Source organism: Podarcis bocagei (genome assembly GCF_964188305.1).
Source record: "Podarcis bocagei genome assembly, chromosome: 10".
Lineage (NCBI taxonomy): Eukaryota > Metazoa > Chordata > Lepidosauria > Squamata > Lacertidae > Podarcis > Podarcis bocagei.
Window position 1 is genome coordinate 30,403,831 of NC_138135.1, and position 20,011 is coordinate 30,423,841.

Sequence of the window (20,011 nt, forward strand, 5' to 3'; positions counted from 1 at the left end):
TGCTCATGATGGTATTGGGAGAGTTTTACATGATCCCACTGTTTGTGCCTGCAAAAATGGGGGGGGGGTGAACATATTGCTTCATTTCCAATTGGTGTCTGTCCCATATTGCTGCAATCCTGTAACTTATAATACCACAAATATTCCAGGGTTTGTTTTGCTTGTTTGTTCTGCTTTTGCTACATTGTGACACAAGATTCCACACACACACACCCCGATGGCAATAATGCAGTAACATTGGGGAGGCATCACAACTAATAAAATGGAATGATGGATGGATGGACCCACCAATACATACACATACCAACCAATAATGCATTATTACTGCATCAATGGCATGTTGCAGAACATACCCTTAAAAAGAAGAAGTGTGAAGTGGCATTGAGTAAGGAAGGTGTTCCTACTGAACAAGTTTCCCATGGGTCTTTCAAGGAACAGCTTGCCTTTCCAGCTTTAAACTTCTGATTTATTTTCCAAGTGTTGTTTACATATTTTGAAAGAGTTTGAAGGAGTTTCAGAGTTATTATTTAATAATCATGTATGTTTGGGTGTGATTTGATAGGAGCATCTTTTTCATAAATAAATGAAACCCATTCATTATTGGGGAGTAAGAAAGTTGGCTGTTTATTGATGCAATGCACTGTTCCTTTCCCCATGTTCCATTTTAAGACTGGAATCTGGTTTGTAATCTGCATCTCAGATTAACCTCAGGACCTCTCTAGATGAGATGCAATGAAAGCAGTCGAGTTCCCAGTAAACACACTAGCACAGACTTCAAGACTAAGGAAATGGCGTGTCTTTAGTTATATCCAGACCTGGCTACTGCAACATGTTCATTAAGGAGGCTATTTTATAACTTCCCTGCGCTGTCATTTTGGCAGGAGGCAATTCAAGAGAAAGCACTTACACCCCAGTTATTAAACTTGGCCTGGGGCCATCTTTGTTGTCTGTCCCAGGCAAAAGTTTGCCCCATTTACCCAAGTTGTGAGGGGTTAGAAGTTAGTTCTGCTAGTTAAGTATTGTGTTTGCTTTTCTACTCTAGGTGTTTCCATTGTTTGATTTGATTTCTGCAGTTTTTATTGCTACTGGGTTAGGGCTTCCCTGGCTTTTTATAGCTGTAATTGTTTTACTGCTGTAACATCATCCTGTAGCACTGCTTTTATGGATTGTGGTTGCTGCTGCCTTTATACACTGCTAGAAAGGCAGGATATAAAATCTTTTCCGTTAGTTAACAAATTGGCCTACACGGCACCCAGTGGAAACAGCTGGATGAACTATCTTCTAAGTCACTCAGACAAATTACATCAAGCCAGCCAAGGGAGTCTTACGGTGAGCTTCTACCTCCTTAAAGAGGCACAGGTTATATCATGCAACCTCTGGAAATGGTCTAGGGCAGATGTGGAGAAACTCAAGCCCAGCAATGCTGCCCACCAGGCCTCTCTTATCTGACCCATGTGACTCTCCCCAGCCCATACACCTACACACCAGGCCTACTTCATGTGCTTCTTTAAGTGTTTTTACCTAGTTGCAATGTGTCCTTGGAATTCTGACAATGCCTCTTGGTTGCCTGGGTGCAGATAAAAAGGGGCATGTGTAGAAACTGGCTTAGTGCAGAAAACTACTTGACTCTGGCGCCACCTGCTGTTAGTCTCCCAGCCTTCTGCCCTACCAGTCCCAATGGGCAGGTCTGGAAGTTGCAAGGGGTGAAAAATGCAGCAGGAGGAGCGCTCCCTGGTGTCTGGGATTTGGAGCTCCTTTCCAGGTGCAAAGCAAATTGCTGGTTTAATAAGCAACTAAGTCTGAATGACTTAGGACCGGGACATTTGATGAACCACCTCCTTCCATGTAAGCCTGCCTGCTCACTGCATTCACCATCTGGCTTGCCTCAGAGACAAATTTGGCTGGGATGCAGAGTAAGTTTTTCTCTTTTTTTCTAATTCACAAGGCAGAACTTCCTTCCTGCCTTGTGAAGTTTGGTTGGTCCTTTCTTTTACAGTATTTAGGCAGGCTGTAAATACTGTTTTTCCAGGTGTTTGATCTGCCCTTCCTTCTGATGCTTTAACTGTGTTGGCAACCCTCAGTATAATGGGCGATTTCCCAACATCTGGAAAAAATAAGAATAGTAAGAGAAACAAGAATTCAGAGGGCTGGACAGGAACTGCTCAAGTTCCACCAAGCATGAGAGTTATCTATGCGGCCAAGTAATCAGAGAGTTTCAATATTACTACCCACTCCAGGTCACTTATTAGTGTCCATTACTCCTACAGGTAAGTTATAACAAAATGGAGATATCTGTTAAAGCCCTTTCCAGGTCCCTCCCTCCTGAAACATTTTAGAGCATTTTTAAGTGATTGGTTTTATTGACAGTTTATTTGGATCCCACATTCTAGCTCTGCACAGGGTAGTTGGCCTGCTCTCCTCCCCCCCCCCCCCATTGTTCAGCCCAGACACTGAGGTCCAGCTCCAAGGGCCTTTTGGCAGTTCCCTCACTGCAAGAAGTGAAGTTACAGGGAGCCTGGCAGAGGGCCTTCTTGATAGTGGTGCCCACCCTGTTGAACGCCCTCCCATCAGATGTCAAGGAAATAAACAACTATCTGGCTTTTAGAAGACATTTGAAAAGGCAGTCCTGTTTAGGGAAGTTTTTAATGTTTGATGTTTTATTGTATTTTAAATATTTTGTTGGAAGCTGCCCAGGGTGGCTTGGGAAACCCAGCCAAATGGGTGGGGTATAAACAATACATTATTATTGTTGTTGTTGTTGGGGAAAAAGTCAGGGATAGCTGATCTGAGCATTTTTCCATGGAAAATACAGCAAGCGAGCAATTACAATCATTTTGCCACTATCCGTCTGAAAAAGACTGAACAGTAAGTTTGCAACATTGCGTGTGTATCTGAAGAAGTGTGCATGCACACGAAAGCTCATACCAAGAACTAACTTAGTTGGTCTTTAAGGTGCTACTGGAAGGATTTTTTTTTTTATTTTGCAACATTAAACTGCGTTCTTGAATCAGGTAGGTAGCAGTGTTGGTCTGACGCAGTCAAAAGATTAAAAAAAATTGTCCAGTAGCACCTTAGAGACCAACTAAGTTTGTTCTTGGTATAAGCTTTCGTGCATGCACAGGAAAGCTTACACCAAGAACAGACTTAGTTGGTTTCTAAGGTGCCACTGGACAATTGTTGGAAGTGCTGTCAGGAAATGCACGCGGGGCGGGGAATGGCGGGTTTTCCTGTTGGAATAAATTGGGATTTCAATCTCCGCAAGTTCGCCACAAGGAGCCGCAGCGACTTCCCCGCAAGAGGGCCGCGCCTGTGGAATCGGTGGGTCTTCCTGGATGCCCATTTGTGCCCCAGCACGGGTTTTCCCCGCGCCTCCGACTGCGCACGAGGAGGCAGCCTCTCTTCTTCGCATCCCCCCTCATCCCCGGGCTCTTCCTTCATAAACTCGTCCACCAGTCTCCTCCCCTTCTCAACTTAGTTTCTTGCTCGCCCCGCGCTCTGGCGGAGACCCTCTCGTCTTTCAAAACAAATACAAGCGCACCGTCGACCGAGCTTCTGTTGCTGCACTTAATCACCCCCTCCTCCCTGCGTCCAAACGGCAAACATCTCCTGCCATTGGGTTCTTCTCGCGTGTTCACGTGTACCGACAAGCCCGAAGTCCGCCCGCGTTTCAGTTTCGGTTTCCCTTCATCTCTGCTTCAGATATCTTTGAGCCACCGTGTCGTAGAAAACAGGCAGTCGGAAGTCAGAAAGGTGAGTCTAATAGCATATTTAATAGGTTTTGGAGGAGAATTACTCATGCCAAGGCCTCCCACTTGTGATGTTTCTCCCATGAAACATGCAGCCTGGCCCTGGCCCCTCATGCTCCATTAAAAACGATATATCCTGCAGCATTTTTCCTGCTTGTACCACACCCAGCCCCAGCCTAGATTATTCCATCCTCCTTCAGGGCTTTTGCTGTTTTCCCCACTAGGGATAATTCAGTTCCAACTCCTCTTTTCTTCCGTACAGATTCCTTCACAGTCAACAATAAGAGCCTTAAGGGCTGATGCTTCCAACCAGCAGGGGGCTCTAGTGAATGCTTTCACTTCCTTAAGAGTACCTTCTAGAGCAGTGTTTCCCAACCGGTGTTCCGCGGCACACTAGTGTGCCGCCGGACGTTGCCTGGTGTGCCGTGGGAGGGAGGCGGGCGAGTCGGGCTAATCCTCCGACGAGCTCCACCTCCAGACCCATTGCTCAAATCCTTTAACCCAGGAAGGCAGGAGGGCGGGGGGGGGGGGAGAAAGAGAAAAAAGAAAGGGTGGAAAAAAAGAAGGGGAAGAGAAAATATTTTTTTAAAAAAAGGAAAGAGAGGGGAAAAAGCGAGGGATGGAGGAAGGGGAAGGGGGAAGAAGATGGGGGGTCTTTGTGTATAAACAGAAGGGGAGGACAATCTGGCATGGTGGTGTGCCTCGAGATTTTTTTCATGAAACAAGTGTGCCTTTGCCCAAAAAAGGTTGGGAAACACTGTTCTAGAGGAAGCTGTTAAACAACCTATGAAATTTTAAAAGTGTTTTTTATTATTCTTATTCTTATTAAGTGATTCAGTGTGTGTGTGTGTGTGTGTGTGTGTGTTTTGTAAACCTCCCTGTGTAATAATAATAATAATAATAATAATAATAATAATAATAATAATAATAATAATTAATAAACAACGTTTATATGTAACCTGTAAAGAGAGCTGTTGAAAGGGAGCAGAGGGGAACATGCCATCATACAAAAGCTCTTGGTCCTCTTCCACATCCCAATTCTGCCACCATCACAACAATGCCAGTGTAAATAGTACAAAATTACAAGTGTGCAGAGTAAGATAAGACACCGTAAAAGAAGAAACAGTAAATAGTACCCATGTAGGAAACAAAACAGAACAACAAAAAAGAGACTGTGTACATTACAAAAAAGGAGGCAGACGTGCTGTTTTAGTTATTTTTCAATAAAAAAATAAAATAGAAATGATGTCAGTGTAAATGAGTGATGAAAGTCCCCTTGCCAACTCAAAACCAGCGCTGGGCCTGGGAGCATGTGGCTGAGTGGCTACAAAATGCCACACGGCTGAAACCGAGCAGTAAAGACGCTACAAATAGGGCAAAGATAACAGAAGGTCTTGTGGCACTTTGAAAAACATCTTATGACATTAAGTTTTGTGGTCTATAATAAACTGTGCTAGTCTTTATGGTGCTAAGACTCCATCGCCACAACAAACTAACACATCTACTCCGCTGGAAACTAACAGGTGGGGCCTGCATCAAAATGCTACAGTATGAAGTATGAGCTCCTGTACAATTAGGCCAGCCATGCCTTCCCCCAGAGTACTCCATTGCATTCCCCCTCCCTGCTGATTTTACATTTTTTCCCCTTTAAATGACAGTAATTTTTCTGTGCTGACTGGACATGATCGTTAGTCATAGGGCTGTTAATGGAATTTCTTGCTTAGTTTTTTTTTTTGCCCTTTTTGTGTTGCGTGCATATTTCTAAAAACTTCACCACCATTTTGCTGATAAGTTCCTCCTGGGCATGAGTGTTGCTGTTTTCACGACATTAGCATGGACACCCTCCCCTGAGTATGAGAAATGGAATATAAGAAAGGTCGGCACTGATATAAACCGTCCTGGCCTCTGCCTTCATTATTTGAGGCCCCTCTTTGTGTGCCTTTTCCATGTGACGTCTGGAAGATGGCAACACAAGAACGGGCCTTCTCTGTAGTGCAGGCATAGGCAGACTCGGCCCTCCAGATGTTTTGGGACTACAACTCCCATCATCCCTAGCTAACCGTTCCAGTGGTCAGGGATGATGGGGATGGTAGTCCCAAAACATCTGGAGGGTCTAGTTTGCCTATGCCTGCTGTAGTGGCTCTCTGTCTGTGGAATGCTCTCCCCCAGAGAGCTTCACCTGGCACCTTCATTATCTATTTTTAGGCGCCAGGCAAAAGCATTCCTCTTCAACCAGGCCTTTGGCTGATTAATATTCTACAGCCTTTTAAATGTGTCTGTGGGAAGGGGGGGTATTGTTTTGTTTTACTTGTTTTTATCCTGTATTTTATTCTGTGCACTGTCCTGCAATCTTATGATGTATGGCGGTATACAAATCCTCATCCTCATACCTGCCCCATACATGACATCACATATGATGTCAGGTGTGCAGCAGGTGGGCATGGTTTGAGGGAAATGGCTTCACAGGTCAAACTAGGACTCACGCTGGGCCAAATCTGGCCTGCAGAGCAGAGGTTCTGCACACCTGCTATAGATGTTTTGAATTACCCAAACAATGGCAACTGGTGCTAATGGGACTTGTTGTCCAAAACTTGTGCAGGCACTAGTTTGGAGGTTTTCTGGGGTATAGCTTTCTAGGTCCATTTCCGCCCTAAAGCCTGACATTCGGTTTGACATGATGGATCAAGTAAGAAATGAACAAATTGTAACTGAGCTGCACAATGATTATGACACTTGTTTCGAGACATTTAGATCCCTGTCCTAAGATGTTGGCCTTTGACGCTACTCCCCATGAATTCACTCAGTATCTTCTGCCAATTCTTAATTAATTTCCTGGGGATTATGGCTGGTTTAGATTGAAAGTAAAACAGGAGCTTTGGCAACACAACCGTTTTAAGTGTGTGGATTTGCATGAGCCACAATAGCTTTAATTTCCCCCTACTCTTTAAACTCTGCCTTAATAGATCTAATTAGCTTAATGCAATTGTTTTCTAAGAGATTGGCCCTGTTTGAAATGATGAGGATTCCTCCTAGGTACTTTCATACTGTGTATAAACATTTGCACTGGCATACTTAATAGTTTTCTGAATCCTAAAAGAAAAATTGGTTGGCTTAATTCTTGATTTTGTGCAAGTTACCTTTGAACCCAGATGTTATGTCATACAGTGGTACTTCCGGTTGTGAACTTAATCCGTTCCAGAGGTCCGTTCATAACTGGAAACTGCTTGTAACATGAGGCGCGCTTTTGCTAATGGCCCCTCCCGCTGCTGCTGCGCCGCCGGAGCATGATTTCCGCTTGCATCCTGGGGCAAAGTTTGCAACAAGGGGCGTCTACTTCCGGTTTAGCGGAGCATGTAACCCGAAGGATTTGTAAGGGGGACAGTACATAACACGAGGTACCACTGTACTGCAAAAATGAAAGAGATTCCAGCATCCTTTATGCTAGGATTCCCTCTTAACAGCTTTTGCAAATGGCTTGACAGATAAAGCAAAGAGCATTAGGGACAAAGGATAGCCCTGTCATTCTCTCCTTTGCATGAGAAATATCACTGGGCTGAAATACTAGCTAGTTAAATGGGTTACACAACCTTCTCCAACCCGGGGATAATTTTGGACCTACTGAGACTGAAGGGAGATATAGTTCAAAACAGGTATAGAGCCCCCCAAGCTGGGGGAGTCTGGGTTACATGATTATGTTTCCAGTCAGTCTGTAAGCTCAATTACCCAATTTTAAAAGTTTTGACCTTTAAAACATATCTCATTGTGGGGCCAAGATACTTGAAGGACTGCCTGTGTCCCACGTGGTGTAGTGGGTGGGGAACAGAGGATGGGCACCTCAATTATGGTATGTTCACATTCTCCACCTAGAACAGATTCCATTGTCATTTTGGTACCAGGTAAAACATTTGCTTTCCTATTTTTTCAGACATAGTTTTAAATCTGCTAGTCCCTCTCCTTTCCTTTTATATTTTTGAAAATATTCTGCTTTCCCCCCTTGTTTTTATGATTATTTAAATCTTGGAGGAAGCCACAGTTCGTGATCCCCAACGGCTTGGATGCACAAGGAACTGCATGTTTCCTATTGTGGGCCCAGTTTTGTGGAACTTCCTTCCCGTTGAGGTCAGACAAGCTCCCTCCCTACTGAACTTCCAATGACTTAAATTAAAATGCCTGCTAGATTTTATTTTTTTAAGTCTGAACTTATGGTTTTAACAGTTTTATGTGTTGTGTGTTTGCATACCACCTAGAGACCATTGTAGGTAAGTAGTATATAAACTGTTTAAATAAAAATAAATAAATTTGCATTTTAAGTGTATTTGCATTCCCCTCCCCCCGAAAACGTACCACGGCAACTCTTACTGAAGTGTAGTGCAAAAATATTTATAATAAATGCAAATTTTGGTCAAAAGTATTTTCTAGCTCAGTCCTAAGAGCTTACAGACATGGCTAAAGTACGAAGTTCAGATGTTTGTAAGAATTACAATGATATTACTGAAGTTAGTTTCATTGGGAGATTTCTTATCTTGGTTCACCTTCATCCTTACTATCTAGTTGTTTTCCTTTCCAGACTAAAGTACACTCAAGCTGAGAAGAGGCGGATTTACCATTAAGTAACTGTGTGGCACCTGCCCAAATTGCTGCTGGAGAATGTCAGAATTCGAAAGGTAGTTCTCAAGCTGCCGGTATTATAATTGTTACCTTTGTTCATTGCATATAAAAGGGGCCCAAAGCATCTCCCAGAATCCTCAGTGATACATTGGGCAATAGATACTGGTCATAATATACAGTCATACCTTGCTTTTCGAACAGCCTAGTTCTTGAACGCTTTGGCTCCCGAATGCCGCAAACCCGGAAGTGATTGTTATGGTTTGCGAACTATTTTTGGAAGCCGAACATCCGATGGGGCATCCGATTGGCTGCAGGAGCTTCCTGCAGCCAATCAGAAGCTGCGCTTTGGTTTCTGAATGTTTTGGAAGCCGAACGGATTCCATTCGACTTCCAAGGTACGACTGTAGATATGGAAGCATGGGAACGATGGTGGAATATGGATATAAAATTTATAGCATTCTATGGTCTAAGAGAAAATTATATGAAAATGATATATCAATGGTATCTAACACTGAGTAAGTTGGCAAAAATGTATAAATCTAAATCAAGTAAGTGTTGGAAATGTAATGAGAGAAAGAAGGTTCTTTTTATCGTATGTGGTGGTCTTGTAGTAAGGTCAAAGCTTACTGGGAAATGATATATAATGAAATGAAAAGGATGCTTGAAGTAACTTTTGTAAAAAAAAATCCAGAAGCTTTTCTTTTGGGAATTATAGGGGCAGAACTACCTAAAATGTATAGAAACTTATTCATGTATGGTATTACAGCGGCAAGAATGTTACTTGCCCCAAAATGGAAAGAAGCAGAAGTCCCAATAAAGGAAGAATGGATACAAAAAAATATGGAATATCTGCAAAAATGGCAAAACTTACCAGAAGAATAAGAAATCAAGATAACAATTTTTTTAAATAAAAGAATGTAAATGTAAATTGTAATTGAATGTAAAGTGAATATTTACAGATAAATTATAAACAGATAAAAACATTGACAGGATTATTGTAACAACCTGCAGTGTAATGAGTCTGTATTTAAAGAAGATGAATAAATGAGCAAATTAAGTTAATGTGGATATGCAGAAGAATAAATTTAAGGAACTGCAGAAAGAGGGGGATGGAAGTCAAGTTTTGAAATGTCAAAATGAATGTAAAATTAGTGAAATGTATAAACTTGAAAAGTGTGTGTGTGTGTGTGAGAGAGAGAGAGAGATAAACTAGAAAAAAAGAAGTAGTGGGAGGCTTCACACTTCCCAGATGAATAAATGGAGAAAGATTATTATCTGATCCTGTTTTGGGTCCTGCAGACCAGGAATATTGTGCAGAGGAAAAAGAGGGCAGCCCCTTTCCCCATCTTCCAGGGGGTGTTAGCAGCCCCTGCCACTTTTTAGAATTGCAGCCCTAGATGATTTTCCATAAGAGATGTTCAATTAAAATACTGAATTCTACGTGTTTCTGTAATTACAGTGGTACCTCGGGTTAAGAACTTAATTTGTTCTGGAGGTCTGTTCTTAACCCGAAAGTGTTCTTAACCTGAAGCACCACTTTAGCTAATGGGGCCTCCTGCTGCCGCAGCACGAATTCTGTTCTCATCCTAAAGCAAAGTTCTTAACCCGAGGTAATATTTCTGGGTTAGCGGAGTCCGTAACCTGAAGTGTATGTAACCTGAAGCGTATGTAACCCGAGATACCACTGTATATGCATCATACACATTTGTTTTTTGTCTGTTTTCTCAGGAAGCACAGATTTGTAGGGGATGCAGGAAATTTTGGGGGGGAAGGGGACCTATCTTTTAGCCCCATTTTTAATATGTATTTATATTTGCAGAAATGCAGGAAACATGCCTTCAGAGAAAGCTCTTGATGAAGCTATTGCTCGTTTTCTCAAAGAATTCCCTGACAAGAAAAAAGAGATTGAGGTGTGCATCCAATCCCTTCGGGAAAGGGCAGACGACATTGACAAGACCCATAAGGATTGCACCATTGCCAGCGTTACTGCCAGCTCTGCAAGTGCAGTTTCTGGTATCCTGACCATCGTGGGACTGGCCTTGACCCCTGTAACAGCAGGCGCAAGTTTAATCCTGACAGCCACAGGCATGGGCTTAGGGATAGCGTCAGGAGTAACTAGTGTTTCTGCTGGTGTGTCCGAGAGCATTATTCATTCAATGGAGAAGAAAAAATCGCAAGAACTGATAAACGAATGTGAGAAGAGCCTAAGAATGGCGCTGAGCCTCGAGAAAATTGGTTTCAAGTCTCAACTGCCCCCAGAAAACGCTAATCTGGAAGTAGCCAAAACGGCAATCACTTCGAGTTGTGCTGTTGCTGGCCTCATTCCAACAGTGGTTGACAAAGCGACAGACATTGCAGCAAATGTAGAGGCATTGGCGGTGGCTCAAGCTAATCCTGTCTTGAAGGGTTTGGCCAAGGAAGCAAGTACAGTAGAAACCGTAGCCAGGAATGCAATCAAGGGGATTGATCAGGTCGATGAGGCATTTAAAGGAACCGCCCTCGCAGCGAGCAAGACTGCTAGAGTGGCAGGGGCCGTGGCGTCCGGGGTTTTTCTTGCACTGGATGCTTACTTCATTACTAAGGGTGCCATAGACTTGTCAAACGGGGCCAAGACAGAAAAGGCAGATGAGCTCAGAGCCAAGGCTAAGAAGTTGGAGAAGATGGTGCAGAACCTGACAAAGTTCTACGTGGAACTGAAAGAAGAATGGGACTGAACCGGGGACCCCAACCACATTGGGAGTTCCCCACATACGCCTGCCCCATCCCCTCCAAACAGTATTTCTGTCATGTCAGGATTTAACCTCAATCTGTTAGCCGCCATCCATCCTCCAACCTTTCCGTTTCTGGGATCATTGGGGAGCTTGGAGAAGCAGTTCAGACTATAGCTAGAGAACAGTGCTTAAAACAAGGTCAATTCTAACGTCGTGCCCCACCTCTAAAATTAATTCCCCAGACATTTTATCGTGCCTGGTGGAAGTGTATAAAAACCAAAAAATTATGGATACAAATGCATACACGAATACAGAGAAATTTGAAGGTTAATGTTCAACTGAAACCAGAGCTCCTCCTGCTGGGACTTAAGGATATACAGTTAGAAAAAGATGATAAAACTTTATTTCAGTATATGATTACAGAGTGAGACTTTTAAGTGCACACAGATGGAAAGAATAATCATTAACTACAGTGGAGGAATGGTTGTTAAAATTATTGGACTTAGCTGAAATGGCAAAGTTTATGTGTTTAATCAGAGAAAAATCATTGTCAACATTTACTAAAGACTGGAAACTTACACGATTTTAGCATGAAACAGAAAATGAACTTATGATATCTGGGTTTGAGGATTTAAGATAATACTGATTTATAGGAAGTAGATTTGCTGGCTGTTATCTTGGAGTAGATATCTTGAATACATTTCTACATACAGATGAAGAATTTGATGCTCTTTTTCTCTTCTTTTTTCTTTTCATCTTGTTTTTCCTTTTTCCTTTCTGATATGTGTTTTTATTTAGATTAGTTTTTTAAGTTTGGTAAAAAGATACCTGATATTAATCTTTGTATTTTCTTTCAAATTTAAATAAAACATATTGAAAATAAAATAATTATTCTCTGCATGTTATAAAAATGTAAAAATTCTCAAGTTATCTATCTATTATATTAGCAACAATGTTTGTGTATGTTTATTCAAAACCTGCCAAGGAGTCCAGTTCATTAAAACAGTGTTTCCCAACCGGTGTTCCGCGGCACACTAGTGTGCCGCGGAACGTTGCCTTGTGTTCCGTGGGAGGGAGGCGGGCGAGTCGGGCGGCGAGAGGCGGGGCGGCGGCGGCGAGCACACGCGGGGCGGCGAGCGAGCAAGCTCCCACATCCCATCGCCGCTCGCTTCGGCCGGCCTACTGGAGGAAGGCGCGAAAACCTCGCGCATGCGCAGGCCTTCCGCCTGCGACAGCCCAGTAGGCCGGCCGAAGCGAGCGGCGATGGGATGTGGGAGGGAGGGAGCTCGCCGCCCCGTGTGTGCTCGCCACCCGACTCGCCCGCCTCCCTCCCACGGCACACCAGCCTACCTCCGTGGGAGGGAGGCGGGCGAGTCGGGCGGCGAGAGGCGGGGCGGCGGCGGTGAGCGCCTCGGGTGAGTCAGTCTGGCCTTAAGCCCTCCTGCAGTTTATTATATGGAGTTTCCTTCTTTCTGATGAAACGATATGCTTTTTTGCAGCAGCTCCGGGTGCTTCCTCTCCCCTCCCTCCCCCCTCGCTCGTGATGCAATTCCCGCAGCAATTTACACGGCTGGGAACCCGGGAGGCGCTAGGACCCAGCCGAGCTCGCCGTGTGAGTTCTGGCTGCGGCTGGACTGCTCGGCTCGAGTTATGGAGCTCCCCGACGTGCCGAGCTCGCTGTCTCACCGACCGGCCTCCTCCTCCTCTACCCGAGGAATTGCAACAAAACCCGCCCTTATCAGCTCCGCGGCGGTCAGTCGATAGCGCGGCCCTGCGCGCACCAGCGCCCAGACATGAGCTGACGTCAATGCAGGCGCAATAATAATAATAATAAAACCCGTGTTATTTTTTGCCGATCCAAAGTGCTGGCAGCGTGGCCAACACTTAACGTGTGAACCCGAGTCCGACACGGTCCCCGACCCGCTTTTACATCACTCCTCTTGTTGTGCATTGCAAGGAAAAGCCCGATGAAAATGCGCCTAATACCAAGTACTTTTGCGGGGAGTGGGGGTGTCCTGATCTTTGCAGCAACAAAACACGCACACATCCCTCTACAGGCCGCTTTGTGGAAGATTCACTTCTTCGGCTGCTTGTCAAAATAATGTAACCTGACTGCTAATGCAACTGTTACTTTTCGTGGCCATATACCTACACGGTTAAGGTCTTTGGGAGAGCACACTGTAAATAGAAACTTACACTTTCGTGCGTCCCTCCCGGCGCGACGCTGCGCGCTGACGTCACGGGGCTGTAATGGTGGTGTGCCTCGAGATTTTTTTCATCAAACAAGTGTGCCTTTGCCCAAAAAAGGTTGGGAAACACTGCATTTAAAAAATCATTAAAAAATCAGAGAGAGGAGCTGAGGGAAGTCGTAGGGAGGGGGAGGGGAAAATGGGGGGAAATATAATGAAGATGATTTGTTGGAATAATTTGTTATGTGAAAACATTCAATAAAAAAAATAAAAAATAAATAAATAAAATAAAATCCCAGCCTTTTGCCTGGGGGGCCGGGTGGGGAGATAGGACTCCTGGTGAAAAACCTTTCATCAGGTCTTTAAGGTGTTGTAGATGAGGGTTCTGGGCCGATAATTTATTTTAGGCTGTCCGCTGCAATGTATTTTACTGTGATTTTATTAATGATCTACTGTTTGGAGTCTGTCATGCTGAAGGCTTTAGCTGAAGACTTGCTACTCAAACACTGGAAACAAATAATTACATGACTGGGAACAGTAAGAAAATACAATGATACTCCCAGCATGTCCTTTAACATGTTCATTGTAAACTTGTTCAAAACTGCAAAAAAATAAAATCATGTTTTGATAAGTTCATTGGTATTACTGAGATTTTTTAAATTTATTTATATTTTTAGGCTGCTTAATGCCAAAATAGGCTTCTAAGCAGTTTACAAAGAGTTGTGAAGCAGAAACCGTCCTGAAGAACAGAGTAAGTAGGGTTAGGCTAGCAGAACTATACACAGGAAACACTGAAGACAATCCAAATGTTTGTGGACTACAATTCCCATCACCCCTAACAATTGCCCATACTACCCGAGGCTGGTGGGAGTTGTGAGTCTTTAGCACCACAGCATTGCATGATTCCCACAAGAAAGCGCTTCTTTGTAGGCGGAAAGCGTGAAACTCACAGGTAGCTCTCACCATCTCAGTCCATTGGTGCGAACAAGAATTGGCTCTGTATTCCAGCATTCTGCATCTATAGCTCAAACAGGGCTTGCAGGAGTTCCCCACCAAGTATTCTGTTCAGCTGGCCATATTCATTTGAAACATGTGGCTGTAGCATCCCTTGAAGGAGGAGATTTTGTTTCAAGTCCACTACTAGTGTTCAGGGGCAGCAACTTGATCTTGGTGCCTAGTTTTAGGAGGAGGAGCACTTCTGTAGCAGTAGCAGTAATAACAATAATAATAATATATAATCCCTGTAAACAGAAGAACACAAATTGCAGATGTTCATAGTATCAGTCACAGATGGCATAAACTATTATCAGCATAAATTGCATAAAACCAGGCTTCACGTCTTGGAGAAGACAAAGCAGGGCCAGATTTAGGTTTGATGAGGCCCTAAGCTACTGAAGGTAATGGGGCCCTTTATATGTCCAGCTGTCCTTTGTCAACAACAAATTGTTGCTGTTTTTTGTATTGAATGTATGCTATATGGTAATTTATGGAGCTAATAGGTATATAAAGCCATTTGCACATAACAAAATTTGTATTTTATCCAAGTAATTGTTGAACTGAAATACAATTGGAAATGTACATCCGGGTTTTCTCCCCTTTAATTTTTTTGGGGGACCCAAGAGGGTGGGGCCCTAAGCCATAGCTTGTTTAGCTTATATGTTAATCTGGCACTGAGACAAAGGGTTTAATTTAGCAGGAAACTAAGTGCTCCTTCCTTACTTCAACTGGACTCGTTTCCTTTTAAGCTCCCAAGAGACACTCCCAAGCTTCCGGAGTCACTGAGTACATCTGATATAATTTCTGAAACTAAAACAATGAAGGTGTTGAGAGAACAGCCAATATAAGCAACGAAGGCTGGCTGTAGCATTTTTTATAAATACCCATGGGTCACTGAAGGCGGCTGCATCCCCACATTTATACATCTGAGGAATGTAAGACCAGGGGATGTTGCTGGGACACTCTGCTCAAAAGATGCTGGGTCCCCCAGGGACAGCTGTCAACTGCTTCACACGCACAGCTGATCAATTCTGTGAGATATTTATGGAAAGCAAATTCTTTCCATGTGGATGCAGGCAAACCAGGAGACTTGGAGTCAGCACACTATACGCTGTTTGCCCAATACCACTGTGCTGTTAAGAGCATGGGCAGCATACCATGTCATGCCTCCGAGTCAAACGCGGTGGTGGCCCTGGAGAAGTGTGGGAAGCAAAGCCAGATGCTGGGGCAGGAAAATGAAAAGAAGGGGGAGAGGAACATCGAAAGCTGCTGCATACCAGGTCCATCGTGCTCAGTGTTGTCTCTAAACTGACAAGACAATGGCTCTCTGGGGTTTCAGGCAGACGCTTTTCCAGGGCTACCTGGAGATGCCAAGGATTGAACCTTGGAGCTTTTGCATCCAAAACACTGATCTGCATCCCTTCCCCAAGTTTGCAAATGGCTATCCCTGAATAATTTGGCTGCATTTCTTTTATTTTTTCAAAAAGCAAAGGCACAACTAATTTATATTGAGTTGATGCATAACTGAGAAATCAAGAGAATTTAAGCATGGGAGTTGGTAAAGTGAAATCTTAAAAGCGTGCACTATGAACTGGGAGACTTCGGTTCAACCGACTGCTCAGCTGTGACTTCTTCTTTGGTAAAGGTAAATGACCCCTGGATAGTTATGTCCAGTCAAAGGCGACTATGGGGTGTGGCGCTCATCTTGCTTTCAGGCCAAGGGAGCCGACATTTGTCCACAGACAGCTTTACGGGTCATGTGGCCAGCATGACTAAACCGCTACTGGCACACGGAGGACCGTGATGAGTGCCAGAGCGCATGGAAACACTGTTTACCTTCCTGCTGCAGAGGTACCTATTTATCTACTTGCACAGGTATGCTTTCAAACTGCTAGGTTGGGAGAAGCTGGGATAAAGCGATGGGAGCTCACCCTTTTGCGCGGATTCGAACTACTGACCTTCCCTCAGCTGTGAATGTACTAGGTGTGTTCCACTATCTTTAGATCTGTCTGTTCTCACATGAACTTGCCCATTAAGATCTTAAGTAATAGCCTTCTTCCAAGGGTCCCCATCTTCAGAGATTAGATGGGTGGTGACTGGAAGCAGGGCTATACCTGATGGTTCTAATAATGACCACCCAGCTGAGAGAGAGGAGGCATCAAATGGAGGTGGTGTCTCAGCAGAGTGGGCCCTGCTGCTTCCCATGTCTCTGTGCCACAGGTTTAAGACACTAGATGCATAAATAGGAAACTGCCACTGGCTGGTAGTAGCCAGCAGAAAGGCCCACTTTGCGGTGGAATGCTAGAGGTTTTGGACTTGAGATCCAAGGACTTATGGTGCTGTGCTGGAGTTGGCACAGCAAAAATGGAGGAATCCCTCCATCCTACCTTCCGCTAAGACTGGCATGAGCTGGCAAAGCTTCAGCCAGCCCTGTCATTTCCCTCCTCCCTGGCATCATTTAGAATTGTTCTGTCCATCAGCAAAAAAACAACTACACTGTAAGGTGCAGGACTCTATTGCTTTAGGGGATAATATTTTCATGCTGCTCTTGCTTCTTTTGTTGCTGCTAATTGCTATGTGTTAGTCTCCTTTTACCGCTAGTTTACTTTGTGCTTGTTGTTACATGCAGTTTTAATTCATATTGTTAGCTGCCTGAATACTGAAAGGTGTCATAGTTATCTTTTAAAATAGGTAAAACTTCAACCCGCCTCCAGCTGCAATATAAAGTTACTACTAGTCTGGTCATAAGAACTAAAGACTATGTAATTTCAAACTGTTTGAGCCCGTAGGGATGTACTATATAAATATATCAAAAATTTGTGTGTTTTAGTTGGCTGTTTCTAGACAAAATGGAATTGGGTGATTTATATTTCTATCCATTAATAAAAATCTGGTTTAATCTAAGAGTGTAGCACTCAGCATGCCTTAAAGCAAGCAAAATGAAGGGGGGGGGGAGGAATAAAGGCCAGGAAGTCTGACAGCTTGCCCTGGCTCACAGGAGAGAAGATACAGGCTGCAGAGTCTCCAGACAATTCTGATCATGGATTTGCTCATAGCAACAAGAGAGCCAACTATCACAGCCTCCCAGATGAAAGTTCTGCCTTCTGGTATAGCACATATTGAGAACTGGCAGTGCTACTTCAGAGGAAGAAAAGCTGGTTTATCAATTTGGAGAAAACAAAAATAATATTTAATACTAGGTTTAGGAATAAAGCATTTCTCTTGGTGTTTGCACTTCACCGTGTTTATACAGCCACAGAAAAAGTCTCCAAATTATTATTATTATTATTAGTAGTAGTAGTAGTAGTAGTTATTTATACCACACCATTTTCCCTGACAAGACTTAAGACTGCTTACAGATAAAAACAAGGCACTATAGTAAAAGAGCAAGGATTTTTGTAATTGATGGTTAATGTTGGACTGGCAATAAGAGGCAGAGTGCTGACCCTCATGGTCCCTTCCAACTCTACAATTCTGTGATTTAGTACACCATGGAGTTGGCTACAACTGACTTGTAGAAATCCCAGTGCAGAGATGGAAGCTACATTTCCCAAGGAATATTTGGGAACAGCCGATGGGATCAAATGCTAATTGTATTTCTGTGTTCTTAGAAACACACACACACACACACACACACACACGGTTTTCAAATGATAATCCCAACAGACAATTTTTAATTACATCACATTTCTAGCACCTTATTTGAAACCATAATTTGTATTATGTACACCAATCAAATTCACAAATTCAGCAACAGAAAAGACAAATAGTGTGAAAGCAGCCAGACATTCAACTGGCTTAGGCCATCAGCTCTGCTCACATGCAATCAATGTACATAAAGATTTTCAGCTCCAGAAGGGGGGGGGGTGCACCTCTCCATCGAAAGGCATATGGCTCAAAAATGCACGATGGCTACCATGAATTTCAGATCTGAATCGGTACCATGTAGTCTGAACTTGTGTGGAGGAGCCTCCCTTGCTGGATCAAGGCTCTATCATGCAATCTAATCCATAATCTTGTCTTTCAAATTATGGTGCTTTAGGTTTCTTGAAAAAAAAATCTTTTTTGTTGTTGCTACATCTGTTTTATGCTCTTTCTCAAAGTGACTGATCCAACAAGTCCATTCTTCCAACCCAAGTTTGTCACTGACCCCAAACTATTAACTAAAGGAGGATATTCTATTTACATCTAATCAGCCACCATGTGGCACTGCTACCAAGCCCAGTGCACATTGTAAAGGATGGGCTAGCAATATCTCCGGTAATTGCAAAAATAATCCTGCTTTAAAAGCAGTTTCCAGGAGTGTAATTTGCTCTTGCTTTCTAGTTATTAGGCTTATCTACTTGCAAAATGCTAATGTTTTAGAGACTAATACTTTATAGCTGAAAGTACCTTCTACCTGCTCATCTCAGACGACCTTGCAAAATGTAAACGCATTAACCTTCAACAATTGTTTGCAAGAGGTTAAATGCATGAGAGCACGGGGATTGACTCCCAAGCTTTTCCAGGACATAAATCTCCTCGGAATTGCTGATCTCCATACCCCATGTAGTCATTGCTAAGTGCTGAGGTGGATTCTCTTAACTGTTTTGAGACACAGAGGCTGTTTATCAACTCAACAAAGGGCAGTCTTAGCAAATGCGAATAACCAGCTATTTGTATCATCCTTGCATGCAATGAGACAAGCATTTCCAGATTCCTGTTACCCCATGTTTCAATTGTGATGTGGGGTCAGACATGATCGTATGTACCGTAGTTGCCACATAGAGGAAGAACATTGGTCTTTCTGGTCCAGTAATGCAAGTGGCTTTCAAAGGTCTCAGACAAAGGCCTTTCTCCATCCTGCTACCTGAGACTATTGAACAGCAGGTGCTGGGAACTGATCCTGGGTCCTTCTGAATCCAGTGCTTTGCCTATGCTTTACCATTTGAAGCCTAGACTCTTTATTTGTTCTTCACATAGTTGTAACTGCCCCACCATATGCAGTCAACCTACTGCAGTAATGAGATTTGAAAGGGCTTCTGAAAGCCAGCTCAGCATCTCGGATCCAATGGTGTAATGCCATAATGAAAGGATAGTTTGAAAAGCCAAGTTAATGGCAGTCGTCTAATTCTGCCCAGAAACACAGGAAATAGGATTCAAGAGATGCCAATGACCAGTGCCAGATGAGGAATTTAGTTCATCAAGGTTCTGATAACTTGGCAAAGCATTTAACAAAAGTCAGGCAAGAAGCCTTTTCATGTGTCATGTGTGCAGATTTACTGGTGTGGCACTGCTGCTTTCACCCAACTTCCTCATGTTGAGCTCGGGCGTCTAAAGACGGGAAGCCCATGCATATAGAGCTCTATGTGCATAGGTGTCCACATGAGGCCTTGATTGCCCAAGAATTTCAAACTGAATGGAAGCCCATGTGAGCAGCCTTCCCCATTTCAGACATCCAGGCTCAGTGAACAGGGAGGCATGCAATGTTGGGTGGTAGGGACAGCAACAGTAGCTCATTTCACCTTGATTTCACCAAGGAGACTAGAGCTTTCTTCAAATCCTGGGAGTATCCTTAATGATACTGAAGCTTCAACCTTGAACTGCTGATGGCGCTGTTGTCTAAAGGTTCAGAAACAAGGAAAGACCAGGATTGTTGCTGGATTACAACTCCCATCATCTCTGACCATTGGCGCAGGATCCCCATTACTGTTGTAAATGGAAACAGGAAGCGGGGACTCGTATATGAAATCTATTGAATAAAAACACTTTAGTCCAGGAG

General features: G+C 43.5%; 1 protein-coding gene across 1 annotated transcript; it reads left to right on the forward strand.

Annotated features, from left to right (window-relative positions):
- The first annotated feature begins 3,171 nt into the window (after nucleotides 1–3,171).
- On the forward strand, nucleotides 3,172–11,953 carry LOC308596172 (apolipoprotein L6-like). The gene is made up of 3 exons (XM_081211033.1): nucleotides 3,172–3,750; nucleotides 8,314–8,410; nucleotides 10,174–11,953. Exons 2-3 carry the CDS (start codon nucleotides 8,394–8,396, stop codon nucleotides 11,066–11,068), a joined length of 912 nt encoding a protein of 303 aa, XP_081067159.1. The 5' UTR covers nucleotides 3,172–3,750; nucleotides 8,314–8,393; the 3' UTR covers nucleotides 11,069–11,953.
- The last annotated feature ends 8,058 nt before the right edge of the window (nucleotides 11,954–20,011 follow it).